General features: G+C 38.2%; 1 protein-coding gene across 2 annotated transcripts in view; it reads left to right on the top strand.

Annotated features, from left to right (window-relative positions):
• The window catches only part of RP2 (RP2 activator of ARL3 GTPase), a 31362-nt gene extending 20559 nt beyond the window's left edge, over window positions 1-10803 (top strand). Inside the window, exons 4-5 of one of the 2 annotated variants that reach the window (XM_008152998.3) lie at window positions 6529-6614; window positions 10593-10803. In XM_008152998.3, the coding sequence (XP_008151220.2) occupies window positions 6529-6614; window positions 10593-10676 (170 nt within the window). In that variant the 3' untranslated portion in view covers window positions 10677-10803. Of the gene's footprint in view, window positions 1-6528; window positions 6615-6651; window positions 6754-10592 lie in introns of those variants that run through there. The other variant, XM_054714313.1, reaches the window with a different exon arrangement.
• Window positions 10804-17343: the final 6540 nt, after the last annotated feature.

The following is a 17343-nucleotide window of genomic DNA, read 5'->3' as shown; positions in this document are numbered from 1 at the left end:
CGGAGGCAAGAGAGGCTCCCACCACCATTGTTGCGCTTGCCAGCTGTGAGCCCAGCTTCTGGCTGAGCAGTGCTCCCCCTATGGGAGCACACTGACCACCAGGGGGCAGCTCCTGCATTGAGCATCTGCCCCCTGGTGGTCAGTTCACATCATAGCAACCGGTCATTCCACTGTTCAGTTGATTTGCATATTAGGGTTTTATTATATAGGATTGTTTTGTTGATTTCCTACCTGATCCTTTATAGAAAAAGTATATTGACCCCCTTCTCCCCAATGTAGTTCAGAATATTTTTTAGTTTCCCTTGAGACTTTTCACTTAATCCATGGATTATTTAGAAGAGTATTGTTTAATTTCTAAACATTTGGAGATTGTCCAGATGTCTTTCTGTAATAGATTTGTATATTAATGTTATTATGGTCTGAAAATACACATTGTATAATTTCTGTTTTCTTTATTTAAGGTTTGTTTTGTGGTACAGATTATAGTGTATCTTGGCAAATATTCTATATACATGGTGAGAAGAATATATAATCTGCTTCTGTTTGGTAAAATGTTCTATAGAGACCCACTAGATCAATTTGGTTGATAGTGCTATTCAGGTCATCTACACTGAGTGGCCAGATTATTATGATCTCTGAACGCATAATAATCTGGCCACTCAGTATATATGTATGTATGTGTGTAGATAGATAGATAGATAGATAGATAGATAGATAGATAGATTAGAGGCCTGGTGCATGAATTCGTGCATGGGTGGGGTCCTGGCCAGCCTGGCCAGGGGGAGGGGACATGGATGGTTGGCCAGCCTGCCTGCTGGTTGAACAGACAATTTGCATATTAGCCTTTTATTATATAGGATATACACTGAGTGGCCAGATTATTATGTGTTCAGAGATCATAATAATCTGGCCACTCAGTGTATATCCTTACTGATTTTCTGCTTATTTGTTCTATGAATTAAAGAGAGAGGAGTGTCAAACTCTCCAACTATCATTGTGGATTTGTCCATTTCTCTTTTCAGATCCTATCAGGTTTTGCTGTGAAACTTTGTTGTTAGATGCATACACATTTAGGATTGTTATGTCTTCTTGGAGAGTCCTTTATGATTATGTAATGTCCCTTTTTGTCTCTGATAATCTTCCTTGTTCTGAAATCTACTTTGCCTGATATATAGCTACTCCAGCTTTTGTTTGGTTGTTAGTGTTTCATCATATATTAGAGGCCCGGTGCACGAATTCTTGCACCAGTGGGATCCCTCAGCCTGGCCTGAGGGATCAGGCCGAAACCAGCTCTCTGACATCCCCCGAGGGGTCCTGGATTGCGAGAGGGCACAGGCCAGGCCGAGGGACCCCACTGGTGCATGATCGGGGCCAGGGAGAGATGCAGGAGGTTGGCCAGCTGGGGAGGGACCACAGGAGGGCTCCAGGGTGAGTCCAGCCTGTCTTGTTCAGTCCCAATTGGCCAGACCCAGCAGCAAGCTAACCTAATGGTTGGAGCGTCTGCCCCCTCATGGTCAGTGCATGTCATAGCAACTGGTCGACCAGTCGGCTCTCTCCCCATGGTGGTCAGTGCATGTCATAGCAAGCATTTGAGCAGCCTTAGCATATCATTAGCATATTACACTTTGATTGGTTGAACAGACGACTGGACACTTAGCATATTAGGCTTTTATTATATAGGATCTTTACCCCTTTTTTAAAAAATATATATTTCTTTATTGATTTCAGAGAGAAGGGAGAAGGAGAGAGAACATCAATGATGAGAGAGAATCACCGATCGGCTGCCTCCTGCATGCCCCCTACTGGTGATCGAGCCCGCAACCCAGGCATGTGCCCTTGGCCGGAATTGAACCTGGGTCCCTTCAGTCCACAAGCTGACGCTCTATCCACTGAGCCAAGCTGGCTAGGGCTATCCCTTTTCTTTTAACTTATAGAAGTCTATATACCCAAAGTGAATTTTTTGTAGACAGCATATAATTGGTTCTTGCTTTTTTTTAAATATATTTTTATTGATTTCAGAGAGGAAGGGAAAGACAGAAACATCAATGATGAGAATCATTGATCGGCTGCCTCCTGCATGCCCCCCACTGGGGATCGAGCCTGCAACCTGTGCATGTGCCCTTGACTGGAATCGAACCTGGGACCCTTCAGTCCACAGGCCGACGCTCTATCCACTGAGCCAAACCGGCCAGGGCACTGGTTCTTGCTTTTTAATCCTTTCTGACAATCTCTTAACTTTTAACTGGTGTATTTAGACCATTCACATTGAAAGGGACTGATATAGTTGGATTGACATCTATCATCTTGCTAGCTGCTTTCTGTTCCATTTTCTTTCTTTTTACCTCTTTTTGTTTAATTGGCCATTTTTTTATAACTCCATTTTATCTCCTCTACTGACTTATTGTTTATACCTTTTATATAATGGTTGCCTTCGGTTTTATAATATACATATTTGAGTCCACCTTATAGTTATATTATACCACTTTACCTATAGTATATAAGGTCCTAATAACATTATATATTCAAATCTTTCCACCCATCCCTGTATCATTATGACATATCTTACTGTTGCATATGCTACAAATATCTAATACACTGTTAATGTTATTTAAACTGTTATTTTTAAAAGAATTAAAAATAATAAAAATATAGATAATATTTTGCTAGAGGCTTTAGAGCAGAAGAATGTCATGGTCCCTTTAAAATGTAACTTTTATCATTCTGCTTGCTCTCAGGAGGAAGCAGAGAGCCATCTGGAGGCTGTTGCTGTAATCTAATTGAGACATGGTAGTGGCTTGTTCCAAGGTCATGTTAGATTACACAGAAGAGTTTATTAGATAGGGCATTCGGGAATCTTTTTTGTTTACTTCAAAGTCTCACAATCTTTTTGACAGCTCAAATATTTAGATTTCAAGCTTCTGCGAACTATTTGACAAGACGTTCACATTAAAACACTAAAAGCATGACTAATGACCCCTGTTGACCTCATAGTTCAGTTTGAAATAAACACTGTAATTGTAGTCATCATTAGATAGAAAGACAAATAGGACTTCTTAAAAAGTACATTGTCAGCGTTGTAGTTTTTTTAGTTTAGGATTGTCCATACATATTAATCAAAACTGATGCACTTGTCTGCCTTTTTTGTTAGTGAGTTTGTTGACAAATTATTAGGTCGCTTACCAGAAGCTCATAATATTCTATTCAAAAAATATCAACCAAGTTTTACTCTTGGATAATTCTACCAAAATTAGATTTCTGAATTCTGGACTATGTTGTCTTTGTAGAATGCAGGAACTTTCAGTAATAAATGTCTGACTTTTAAGAATATATCTACTGTATATCCTTGTACTGATCCTGACTAAAAGCATACTGTATTCTACCTTAACTCAAACTTTTCACTTTCTGCAAAACTGGAAACCCTGCATTTATTATCAACTTTTTCTTTTCTCAGTATTTATTTAGTTTAAAACTAGAGGCCTGGTGCACGAAATTTGTGCACGGAGGGGGGTTGTCCCTCAGCCCAGCCTGTACCCTCTCCAATATGGGACCCCCCCCCCAGTCCGCAGGCCGACGCTTTATCCACTGAGCCAAACTGGCCAGGGCTCAACCTTTTGCCATTCTTGAAAAAATAATTTATATCCTCCTTTTTTGTTAAAATATTTTAATCAAATTTTAATGTCTTGTCATTTCACCCCTACATATTAGTGTGTGTCTTCTTAAACAAAACAAAATTAAAAACAGGTGTTTTCTTAAGTAATCACAATATATTATGACATCAATCATGATTAACAATTCCTTAATCTCATCTAATAACCAGTCCATATCCAAATTTCCCTAATTGTCTAAAAACATTCTTTATGTAGTCTTTAATATACTTTTATTGATTTCAGAAAGAGAGAGAGAGAGAGAGAGAGAGAGAGAGAGAAGAGAGAGAAAGAGAGAGAGAAACCAATGATGAGAGAGAATCATTGATCAGCTGTCTCCTGCATGCCCCCTACTGGGGATCAAGCCCCCAACTCAGGCATGTGCCCTGACCAAGAATCAAACTGTTACCTTCTGGTTCATAGGTCAACGCTCAACCACTGAGCCATGTCGGCTGGGTTCTTTATGTATTTTTATAGTTAATGTGATCCAGATTTAAAATTGTCCCACTATATGTCATTTTTTTGTATCACTCTTAACAAGAAACAGGTGTCTCTCCCCTCCCCCCCCCCCCCCCCCCCCCCATCCCTTTTTTTTTTGTCTTATAAAAGAAACCTGGTCAATTGTCCTATAGTGTGCCTGGGTTTGTTTAATTTATTCCTCTATAGTTCTTGTAGACTATAAGTTAGATCAAAGCCTTGTTTATACTCACATTTAGGGGTTCTTTTGGGCAAGAATATTTCACAGGTGGTACTGATTCCTACATTATTACATGAGAGGGCACATAACTTAATTATTGCACGTTTAGTGATACTAGAATTGATTAAGTTCAGCTGGTGACAATCTTCTTATTGAAGTTCCTTATCACTCTTCCCTGTGGGATGCTAAAAACATTGATGATTGTTGCCTGATTAAATTATTTTACTAGGAGTTGTAAAATGATCATTTTCTAATCATGTCACTACCTCTATATTTAATAATGGATGTTAACAGAACTTCTTGTACAACAGAACTGTTTGGTTAATTTGAAATATGCTTCAGATCAGAAAAGCATAATAAAGTGAAAATGATTAAGCATCAATTTGCAGAGTAATAATTTGGTGCCCTAGCAACCTATAGTAGTATCCAATGAATTTTCTTTGTTTCTCTCTTTTCTAAATATCATTAGTAGCTCATGAATTTTTATGTATTCAGTATGTTTTAATAAATTGCAGTCATTATTCCTTCTGATCTCACTGAGGCTCATCTTTGGCCATGGGGAGCTCCTTCAAGCTGGCTCCTGTGTCCTCTTGATACAACCCCATTGGCCTTTGATAGCTTCATTGCTTTTTGGCTCAACAAGATATTCCCGGTTGATCTTACCCATTTCTTGCCTCAGACACAGAATTGTCCATTTTTCTGAGTTACCTCCTTTTCTTTACTCAGCACCTGTCTTGATCTACACTCTGTGATGCTGAAAAACCCACACTTTAATTTGTTCTCTGTATCTAATTGTATAGTTGACTATCGATATAGCCTACTTTTTCTGTATTTTTGCCTATATTAAATCACAGGCCCTCAGTTATTTTAGTTATTTAGTGGGATCTTTTTCCTCATTCATGTACCTTGCCCTGTGGCACATGCCTACATTCACCTTAGCATTTCATTACTTAGTACTTCATCATTCTCTGTTGTTCTGTATTTGTTTAATGGTGTGTGGTATTGGTTATTTTTGTGTGTTTTTTTTTTCAAGAAATGTGTAATTTCATGGACGTCAGGACTCCTCCATTACTGTAGGAGATAAAAAGCAATCTATTAAGAATACAGTGATAGCTGAATAAATATTAATTGAATTGAAGGGTATATTTTGCTTGGCTGACTTGTGGCAATGTTTGCCAACAGTCTGACACTGGGTAGTGCAAATGCTACATTTAAATCCAGAAATTAAAGTACAGGTGGTTTAAAAGTATATAAATTAATGTATGGAGAGGAAGCATAAATATTTTCAGAGAATTAAAAAAGTGGCCGCTTGGTCATTGGATCTAGAATGTAATTTTAAGGCTCACTCAAGAAATATACAGTATTTCACATAGTCATTACTTTTGGTGCTTGGCCTCAATTCCTACTTGGCTTAGCTTCATTATTGGTGGCCCAGAACTTGGCTCGTGAGTAGGAGAGTTGGAAGGAAGGCTGGCTGCCTGGCAAAAAACTTACTGACGTTGACTTGAATTTGAATTGCTTTTGATCTCTTTTGTCATTTGTCAACTGCTTTTTGTACTGCTAAATGGGTGGGCTTTTAGTGGTTTTTTATAGATGAATGAAAACTAGAAAAGCCAGACTATTCACAACACTTAAAAATGTGATAGTCCACCCTGGCTGGTATGGCTCAATTGGTTGGATCATCGTCGTCCCACCAACCAAAAGGTTGCAGGTTTGATTCCTGATCAGGGCACATATCCAAGTTGCAAGTCTGGCTCGTATAGGGAGGCAACCAATCAATATTCCTCTCTCTCTTTCTCTTTCTCTTTCTCTTTCTCTTTCTCTCTCTCTCTCTCTCTCTCTCTCTCTCTCTCTCTCTCTCTCGCTTGCATGGGGAGGCAACCAATCGATGGATCAATGTTTCTCTCTCTCTCCCTCCCTCCCTTCTTCTCTCCAAAATCAATTTAAAATGTGATAGTCCTATAGTAGCAATGAAGCTACCCATCATGTGATGAGACTCTATGTTAATTTGTACTATAATTAGAGTAGGAAGAAGTAACTGAAGTGACATTCCATCTATCTACTTCCTTCTTCCTTTTCTTTTACTTCCAAAGAAGAAGCTAGAAATTCTTCAGGAAGTACAAAAAGATTAATTTTAGAATAGATTTGTATTCTTGATAAGACAACACTTCTTCGGTTTGCTTATAGGTCCTGTTATTGCCTTGGAGTTTAATGGAGATCGTGTTGTAGAAGATTGTCAAAATGTCGTCAACGAGATATTCAAGAGCACCAAGGTACAAGATTTCATTGACTGTATTTCTTCTTTTTTAGCCCCATCCTGAGCTGAGTTCAGCATGACTCAGCACTGCTGCTCTTCTGGCCACTGGCCCCGACATCCCTTCAAGACCCCAGATGCTTGCCTAGGCCCACATTCCCCTGGTGAGAGGGCATCCTGCCTGGGCTGCTTAGAGTGGCTCTACTGCCAAGCAGGCCCTGACCTCTCCCCTGATACTCCAACCTGCTGGAAGCCTCCATTAGGGCACTTACATAGGGTTGAGTTCCTGTCCTTCACCCCCGCAATAACAGTTCTCTTTGAAGGCTGTCCTTGTTTGAGCCAGCTCCACCTCACAAACCCCAGCCTGGACCTAGCACACTTTAACAAAATGTACTTTGATCAAAAAACAGACATCCCATCCACAGGATCTCAGAATCCAGGGCTTCTCTTTGTGACCTCGAAGGAGCACATGTCAGGCAAGGCATCTCTGGCTGCCTTCAAATCAGTCTCCAGGAAATTCAGCTTCAGAGAGAACCCAAAGCTCATGTGTGTCATCTCACCTTTCCCAATATCATCTCCAAGAAAAGCAGTGGTCCCCTGAAATAGCCCCAAGGTATTCCAAGGTATCCAAAACTCCTTCTCAAAGGTTCTTTAAGACCCCCTACCTCTAACAAAAGCCCCAGTAGGCTTCCAGAAACATCCCTCTCCCCCACTCCTAGGGGTGAACCCCAAGACTCTAGAACAACTGCCCTTTTAATCTTGAAAATCACCTCAAGGGCCTAAAGACCTCCCCAGGAAGTTTCCAGAAAAACAGGGACTTCCATTGTGAACGGTAAGGCTACAGAAATGCCCCCACCTTTGAGGGAACGCCAGCACTCCCCTCCAACCCATCTTCCAGAGAGATCCCCAAGGTTCCAGAAATATCTCACTGTCTTCCAAACTTCCCAATGATCTGGGACCTCCTCATCTCCCAAAGCAAAACCTAGTAATCTAGAGGCCTCTGTACCTATGAGGAACCCCCAGGGCTCCAAAAAAGTCCGTGCTCTAGAGACAACCTCAGAATCCAACCTACTCCTGAAATACCTCCAGGACCCTCGGATCATTATTTTACAGGGCTCCCAGTGTCCCCATTAATTTTCCACCTGCCACGGAGACCCCCCAGAATCCCTTGACTACCCAGAATCAGCCCTAGACCCTTGTATCTCCCGAAACCACCCCCCTACCTCCTAATTCCCCATTTCATATTAGCCTTGGAGCTACAAACAACTACAGACACACATGACTTCCCCACCTCCTAGGCAGGGTTCTGGGACCGACTAGTATTTGTATTTCAATCAAACCTTTTCATTTCCTTTCCCTTTCAATCAAATAGTACTTTTTAGCTCCAGTGTTGCATGGAATTTTAAAAAAGCAGATCATGATTTTTAGAACCTACGATAAATAATTGGAAGCCAAGCTTTGGCTTTTCCTTGCCAAACTAAAATATTAATTGCTTACACACTTATAAAATAAGAATGTACTTATTAAAAACCATCAATAATACTTAAGTTTCTAAAGTGAAAAGTCTCATCAAAAGCGTCTTCAAGCCCTTTTTTAAAAAATAGTGAATGATATATTGAAAAAATGTTATACAGATGGTTTGACTTAATGACTTTTAGACTTTAAGTGATAGGCATTCAGTAGGTATCATACTTCTAGAGATACGATTTACCTTATCATATCTGGACAGCTGCAGGGAGTCACAGCTCCCAGTCAGCCCTGCCATCACAAGGGTAAACAACCAATACTCTATAGTGTGTATTCATTGTGGTAGGTTATTTTGTCCAACTGTAGGCTAATGTACGTGTTCTGAACACGTTTAAGATAGGTAGCTAAGCTATGATGTTCGGTAGGTTAGGTGGATTAAATGCATTTTCAACTTATGCTATTTTTAAAAAATATAACCTTTTTTTTTTTGCTCGCAATTTTTTTAAAATATGTTTTTATTAATTTCAGAGAGAGGAAGGGAAAGGGAGAGATAGAAACATCAATGATGAGAATCATTGATCAGCTGCCTCCTGCGCGCCCCCTACTGGGGATTGAGTCTGAAACCCAGGCATGTGCCCTGATGGGGAATGGAACCGGCCCCTTCTGATTCATGATCAATGCTCAACTACTGAGCCACACTGGCCGGGCAACTTATGCTATTTTTAACTTATGATAAGTTTATCTGTATTTCTAACATTATATACTTTATATCAGGAGTGGGGAACATCTGGCCCTCAGGCCGTATAAGGCTCGTGAAATCATTTGGCCTGGCCCTGCCAAGGCATTAGGGGTGAAATAAATGTCTGACCAAATAGAGCAGGCTAATTTTTAAGTTGATAATTTTGTACGGCCCGAGAATGATGTTATAAATATCCAAATGGCCCTCGGCAGTAAAAAGGCTCCCCACCCCTGCTTTAGACCAATGATCCTATTGCCCAGTGTTAATTTATTTGTTTCAGTAATGCTTCCTCAAAAATTGAACTGGAGCTTTATCTAGATACCATTACAAATAGATATTTTCTAGATATGTTGATGAAGTGTATGTAAGAACTTCAGACTTAATGTAACTTAAAAAAAAACATGTAAAAAGATTAAATGATTATATATGTAACTGATTATTTTTGATAAATATACTAGAGGCCCAGTGCATGAATTCGTGCCCAGTGGAGTCCTTCAGCCTGACCTGCGGGATCGGGCCAAGACCGGCCCTCTGACATCCCCCAAGGGGTCCCAGATTGCAAGAGGGTGCAGGCCAGGCCAAGGGACCCCACTGGTGCATGATCGGGGCCAGGAAGAGACGCAGGAGGTGGGCCAGCCAGGAAGGGACCTCGAGAGGGCTCCAGGGCATGTCTGGCCCATGTCACTCAGTCCTGATCCCAGCAGCAAGCTAACCTACAGAATGGTGTGTCTGACCCCTGGTGGTCAGTGCACATCATAGCGAGCGATTGAGCGGCCTTAGCATATCATTAGCATATTACATTTTGATTGGTTGAACAGCTGACTGGTCGACCCGACAGTTAGTATATTAGGCTTTTATTATATAGGATGAGAGGAAATTTGTGGGTTTTGTAGTCTGATTCGGCTTATGGTTCCTTGAATTTGCGTAATTTAACCTTTTGCACTCAGATGTCGAGTGTGACTCTACACAGTTAGCATTATAATAAAGGAATCGAGAAAAAAGCAAGCGAGTGCAAAGGGTTAAAGTATTTTGTCTTTTACCTCATTTTATCATCACATACTATTAAGGTTGGGGCAAATATAATGAGATTGAATAAAAAAGGAAACAGAGAACATGGTTATATGACTTGTTTTTAGGTCTGAATGAGTTCAAGATGATCTGACCCAACTTTCTCATTTTACAGATTTGGAAACAGCCCAGAGAGGTTTAGTAAGTTTTCAGCATCAGACAGCTAGTTTATAAAGCTAGAATGGGACTCAGGTCTCTTCTGTTTCCTGGCTGACATTTGTAAAAGCTTTTTTTAAAGGGTTCTATTGAGTACTGCTTTATTGTTGTTCAGAAAGTAGTTTATTTTAAATTGGCAATGTATCTTTAGCAGCTTTAAAAAAAGATAATCTCAAGTTTTGCTTCTCAGCCTATTGAAATTATTTATAGAAAATAGAAAAAAACTAAAAGTTCTTTAAATACAACTCTATTCAGTAGCTTTCATAATATTGAGTGTTGTATATTTTAAAACAGTAAAATCCCAAGTGTAATAAAATACAAGTGAAGTATTATGAAAGCAAAGACCTTAATTACATCATCAGTGCTTTTAAAGGAGCTTAATTTACATTATAGCTACTGAAACTATATTGCATGGATTCTACAGAAAATGTACACATTAAATATTATAAATGATGTGCTTGAATTTATTTTAAATAGCAAGCTTATGACTTCGTTCTGTGGAGAACATGGGCTTTGGAATTTGGGGATTACTAGTATTTATTTTTGTTTCTTTTATATCTAAAATAGACGTTTGTATCACAAAACAAGGAGACAGCATCTAGAGATATAGATGGCTTCTACAACTTTGCTGATATACAGATGGGAATGTGAAGTGCACCGCAGAACCAGGGACTTGGTATTAAAGCCCTTCTCAATTTGTATATTACCAACGGCTTTTACTAAGGCAAACATTGTTAAAGTTGATTCTTCAATAAATTATTGAATACTGCATCATTTACTTGAGGTTCAAAAATAGTTCATTTAAATTAAGTTGTTGTTTTGTTTTTTTAAGAATTTGGTACTTCACTGACCTGATTTTATTTTTCTATTTCTTAAGTATGTTTTTATTGATTTTAGAGAGAGAAGGAGGTAGAGAGATAGAAACATCGGTTGGCTGCCTCCTGCATGCCCTCTACTGAGGATGGAGCCCACAACCCGGGCATGTGCCCTGACCAGGAATCGAACAGTGTTCTCCTGGTTCATAGACCAATGCTCAACCACTGAGCCACACAGGCCGGGCTTAAATGAAGTAACCCACTAACCCACTTCATTAAACTTGCAGTTTTGATTCTCTGCATATGATACTGTTATTAGAAAATAGAAGTGGCTAACAGTTCATGGTTTTAATCCTAGTTAAATGTTCTTTCAACTCTCTAATAATTTAAACTTTTCCTCAGTGTTCCATGATATTTGTTTGAGAATGCATTCCATTGCTTATTTTCTTTTTTAATTTAGAGGGATTTGTTATTAGTTGATCAATTAGAATGAACCTATGTGCATTTTTTTCATGTAGACATATCCAGTTAAAGAATTGCTTCCTAGTTGCTTAATATGGCAAATGAGAGTCTGTATACAGACTTGACATAATCATAAATTGAATTTTTAAATTAATAGGTATTTGATAACTGGTTTTGCAAGTAACTCTACTAACTGATGTTGGTAAAGCTGTTTAAAGACTACTTTGTGAGTAGTATGATTATTTGAATAATTTCCACCCTGTTCAGTTTTTTACTATAACTGCTAGATGACTCTTCTGCCTTCTGGTAAGAAAAGATATATGCAACACTAAGACTGTAGAAGCCCAATCACCAGCAGTTTTCAAAAAGATGATTACTGTTTTATTAGCTCTTGTGAGATATTAGTAGAATCGGAATAAAACCTTGTAATATTCAGGTAAGACATACTTAGGCATGATGATAAGCTATGTAGATTAAAAAGCTAGATAAATTTGATTTTCATTAAATATGCCACTCATAGCAAGTAATGTTCAAGCATGATACAAATTATTTGGTTGCTTTAAAGCGTTCTTCTCCAAATCAACCTACCATAATAATTTGCCAGGGGGCAGGGGATACTTGTTAAAAGTCCAATTGTTAGAACCAATCCCCAGATGCACCGATTCAGTCTCCGGGGGAAACTCTGTTTTAAGGGGTTTGTTGTAATTTGAAGTAATCAGTTCAGAAGGTGTTGGGAGGTTGATCTTGTATAAAAGTGACTGAACCTACCATCCACATTTCATATAGCAGCTAATAGGAAATAAGCTTTTATAGGTCTATTTTTTCAAAAGAACCTTAAATTTAATTCTATTTTGATAAAACTAAAACTGAAAATAGCCACTTGTAAAAATTCCTCTTATTGTTACTAAAAATGTATTTTCATGTTTAAACTGGTTTTTGGATATTTTCATATTAATTTATAACTATTACATTGAATTGTGTATTGGTGTCCAGAAATAATACATTAAACGACTTTTCACTTTAAATTAGTAATATTGAGCACTTACCCTGTGCCTGGCCTTGTGCTAACCATTAGCATTGCAATATTTCAATCTTTTTCTTAAATTTATCTTTATTTTTGAAAGTATTACAAATGTCCCCTTTTACCCCCACCCTGAATCCCCCCAGGCCTACAGTAATATTGTCTGTGTCCGAGTGTTATGCATATATGCATATAAGTTCTTTGGTTAATCTCTACCCACCCACCCCTCCCCACTTCCCCCTGAGATTCATCAGTCTTCCATGCCTCCAGGTGTCTGGATCTATTTTGTTTGTCAGTTTATTTCGTTCATTATATTCCACATATAAGTGAGGTCATGTGATACTTGTCTGGCTAGCTTATTTCACTTAGCGTAATACCCTTCAGGTCCTTCCATGCTGTCTCAAAGGGTAATAGATCCTTCTCTTTTACAGCTGCATAGTATTCCATGGTATAAATGTACCACAGCTTTTATATCCACTCATCTACTGATAGGCACTTGGGCTGTTTCCAGATCTTAGCTATTGTAAATTGTGCTGCTATGAACATAGGAATGCGTACATTCTTTCCGATTGGTGTTTCGGGATTCTTAGGATATATTCCTAGAAGTGTGATCACTGAGTCAAATGCAGTTCTATTTTTAATTTTTGGGGCAACTACGTACTGCACCAGTCTGTATTCCCACCAGCAGTGCACTAGGATTCCCTTTTCTCCACATCTTGGCCAGCACTTGTTGTTTGTTGATTTATTGATGATAGCCATTCTGGCAAGTGTGCGGCAATACCTCATTGTTGTTTTAATTTGCATCTCTCTGATGGTTAGTGTCTATTTAGGTCCTTTGCCCATTTTTGAATTGGATTGTTTGTCTTCCTTTGTTAAGTTGTATGAGTTCCTTATATATTTTGGAAATTAAGCCCTTATTGGTCGTATCATTGGCAAATATGTTCTCCCATACAGTGGGCTCCCATTTCATTTTGTTGATGGTTTCTTTTGCTGTGCAGACGCTTTTTATTTTGATGTAGTCCCATTTCTTTGTTTTCTCCTTTGTTCCTTTGCCCTAGTAGATGTGTCGGCAAATACATTGCTACCAGAGGTGTCTGAGATTTTGCTCCCTATGATTTCTTCTAGGATTTTTATGGTTTCACGACTTACATTTAAGTCTTTTATCCATTTTTAGTTTATTCTTGTGTACGGTGTAAGTTGATGGTCTAGTTTCATTTTTTTGCATGTACCTGTCCAGTTATCCCAACACCATTTATGGAAGAGACTGTCTGGACTCCATTGTATGCTCTTGCCTCCTTTGTCAAATATGAACTGAGCATAATGGCTTGGGTCAATTTCTGGGTTCTCTGTTCTGTTCCATTTATATGCCTGTTCTTATGGCAGTACCAGGCTGTTTTGATTACAATGGCTTTATAGTATAATTTGATATCCAGTATTGTGATCCTTCCTACTTTTTTTCCCCCTCAAGATTGCTGCAGCTATTCGGGGTCTTTTTTTGTTCCATATAAATTTTTGGAGTATTTGTTCTAGATCTGTGAAATATGCCATTGGAACTTTAATAGGGATTGCATTGAATCTGTAGATTGCTTTGAGTAGTATGGACATTTTATTGATGTTAATTCTTCCAATTCATGAACATGCTATATTATTCCATTTGTTTGTATCTTCCTCTATTTCTTTTTCCAATGTCCTGTAGTTTTCCGAGTACAGGTCTTTTACCTCCTTGGTTAAGTTTATTCCTAAGTATCTCAGTTTTTTTGTTACAATGGTAAATGGGATTGTGTTTTTAGTTTCTCTTTTTGAGTATTCATTATTGGTGTATAAAAATGCCATTGATTTCTGGATGTTAATTTTGTGTCCTGCTACTTTGCAGGACTCATTTATTAAATCTAGTAGGGTTTTTTTTGGTTGAGTCTTTAGGGTTTTCTATGTACAATGTCATGTCATCTGTGAATAATGAGTTTCACTTCTTCCTTTTAATCTTTTTAAACAGCATTCTACATATACTACATAATCAACCTCTCCTTTAAATCAAAACAGTTTCATAATATGCAAATAAAAATTGGTGACAGGTTTAATATAATTTTGATCATAATTTACAGATGAACTTTGCAAGTAGGGTCAGAGGGCACTAATTTTTCCCATAGTTAAGCTAAAATAAACATGTTCCTTCTAGTCATAATTACATTATTAAACCCTGTTACTCACACTTACTCACAGTACTTTTTGTTTCAAAAATAAAATACAATGGTATGCAAAGCTGTAAATTAAGCTCTTTATTTTATCTATGGTATTTTGGCAAAACTCAGGAATATAACAAAAAAGGAAGATGTTGATTTTAAATTTCCACTAAATTTAGTATCTGTTAACCAAAGCCTAAATTTTTATATTCTTCAGTTAAAGAAGAGCTTCTACCCAAGTCTAATTTGTCTTTAAGGACAGTCATTTGTCTTCCGAATATTTGAAAATATTTTTTAAAATAAGTAGTGCTATGGTTGTTGTTTCTATAATTCTAAACTTTGATAGTAATTATAGTATACTACATTTCCTTTCTGAATAGCTTTTGAATTAATGAAAAATGAGTAAATTTTTAAGTTATACATGTGTAAACATTGTATTACCTTATTTCTCTTGTGTTGATAGTACTGCTTGTGTTTTAGTACTGTTTTTTGCTTCTGTGTATTTATGTATAGCTTTTATATGTAGTTTATCTACTGTTTATAAAATTTGATTTATAATAAATGTCGTTAAAATGAAAATGGCTAAACACTTATTTTTAAGAGCACTTCTATAATAAACATTTACTCATATATGTGCCAAAATTTGATCATGACACAAATTTTTAATGATAAAAATAGAATAAAATTTTCTAATCTCTGTCTCATGTTAATGAGAAGTGAGCTGTATGCCATGTATGTATACACACAAAGCACTCTGGGAAAATGCAAAGGATGTAAAAAACCTGTTTTAATCTAAGGAATTTCCAATATAAGGCTTTCTTTGTTAAAAGATACATTTTATTATGATTGAACACTTAGATTAGACATCTTCCTTTTCTATATTTAGAAAATAGTAAATTGTTTCTAACATACTTTCTTTTTTTAAGTATTGTGTGTTCACCACTCCAAGTCAAGTCTCCTTCCATCACCATTTATCCCCCCTGTACCCTCTTCTACCGCCTCTGTGATATACCATACTTTTCTCAGGTTTATACAAATGGATCTTATTTTTAAATTATTACCCAATTACCAGACTTTTGTACACTTCTCCCTTTCCTAGCCCATAAATCAGAAGTACTGAAACTGCAGATTGGTTGGTTTTAAAATAACATTTATTATCGTTATTTCTGTCTAAAGCTTCTACATTTGGGAAAAAACAGTAATGTACATACAATAACTAAAAATACTTCACATTTATTGGATAATTCTTGCTGTGCTGAGCTTAAAATGTACTATTCTTATTTAAAAGGGGTACATTTCACTCTGTTCTTATAGGAAGAGAAGATAGTGTAATTAGGGTGTGATTACTCCTTCAAAGCTCATTCTAGAAAAGGCTTTACCCTTTAGAAGCATAACACTAAATGAGCCGAACTTTATTTGAATTTTAGTAATGGAAACCTTTTTTGTGAAAATGGAATCATTCACTGTTGACTTGGTTTTCTTTCTTTGGTAAATACAGGCATGTGTGGGGAATATTGCGGGTTTGGTTCCAGACCACTATAATAAAGTGAGTATCACAATAAAGTGAGTTGTAATCTTTTTGCTGGTTGAGTGTTTTGCTTTCCTTTTGTAAAAACCACAACACCTGTGAAGCACAATAAGCGAGGTCTGCCTGTAGAGTGTTGGGGGAGGTCAGTCTCACGTGGGAAGGTATCTAGAAGCCTTGAACTTGATCTCTCTCCTTTGACATTTTGGCTTTCAGTGGCACACTCCAGCAAGATGTTCAGAAATAGCAGTTTCTTACTTTTCTAGGGTTTTGGTGTCTTCCTGGTGAGGGTGGATTCGCACCTATAAATAGACTAGAGGCCCGGTACATGAAATTCATGCACAGGCAGGGTTCCTAGGCCTGGCCAGAAATCAGGGCCAATCTGTGGGGCGACTGGTGAGGTGATTGGGAGACTCCCACTGGCACCCACCTTGGCCAGCCTGGCACCACCCGCTTGCTGGCCCTGCCCCCTACCACTGCCGCCAGTCACCTCCCTCTGTGGGGTGACTGGTGGGGTGATCGGGGGGGCTCCTGCTGGCACCCGCCTTGGCTGGCCTGGGGCCTGCGGGCTGGGGGCAGCTCCTGTGTTGAGCGTCTGCCCCCTGGTGGTGAGTGTGCGTCATAGCAACCGGTCGTTCTGCCGGTCGTTCCACCATTCGGTCGATTTGCATATTAGGCTTTTATTATATAGGATGGTGAGGGAACAGGAGCACAGGTAGAGACATTCTCACCTCTGCCCTCACCCTCACTCTGGGGCCTGCCTGCCCCATTTCAGTTAAATCTGGCCCATCTGCAATGGAACTAATGAAAAAGTCACTTGCAAGTGATGTGACAAGTCATTCACTGATGTTTGTAAATTGCCTTGAAGATGAAAGGTACTTTATAAATGTTAAGTATTATTGAGCCAGTCAAGTGAGTGTAGCGTTCTTTTGAAGTAATTCAGCTGTGAAGCCATACACTGCCTACAAATAGGCAACTGAATAGGAAAAAAGAAGAAAATAAGCTGTGAAGTGCTGTTTTCTTATTGTTTGATGTACTTTTGTCAAATGTAGGTCAGTTTGTTAGGCTCATTGATAAAATCTATTTCACCCTAACTTTAACAGGTCATATGTTAAGTGATTTTAAATTTTATCTCATTAGAGATCATCTAGTTTTAGGACTTTGAAGGGTCTGGACCTTTTCAATCCTTCATTTTACAAATGGGAAAATTGAGGGTCAGAAAGTTTAGATGGGCTTGTCCAGTGGTCGGCAAACTCATTGGTCAACAGAGCCAAATATCAACAGGACAACAATTGAAATTTCTTTTGAGAGCCAA

This window comes from Eptesicus fuscus, chromosome 1 (genome assembly GCF_027574615.1).
Source record: "Eptesicus fuscus isolate TK198812 chromosome 1, DD_ASM_mEF_20220401, whole genome shotgun sequence".
Classification (NCBI taxonomy): domain Eukaryota; kingdom Metazoa; phylum Chordata; class Mammalia; order Chiroptera; family Vespertilionidae; genus Eptesicus; species Eptesicus fuscus.
Note: the sequence above shows the minus strand (reverse complement) of the source record. Positions and strands in the feature narration are given on the sequence as shown.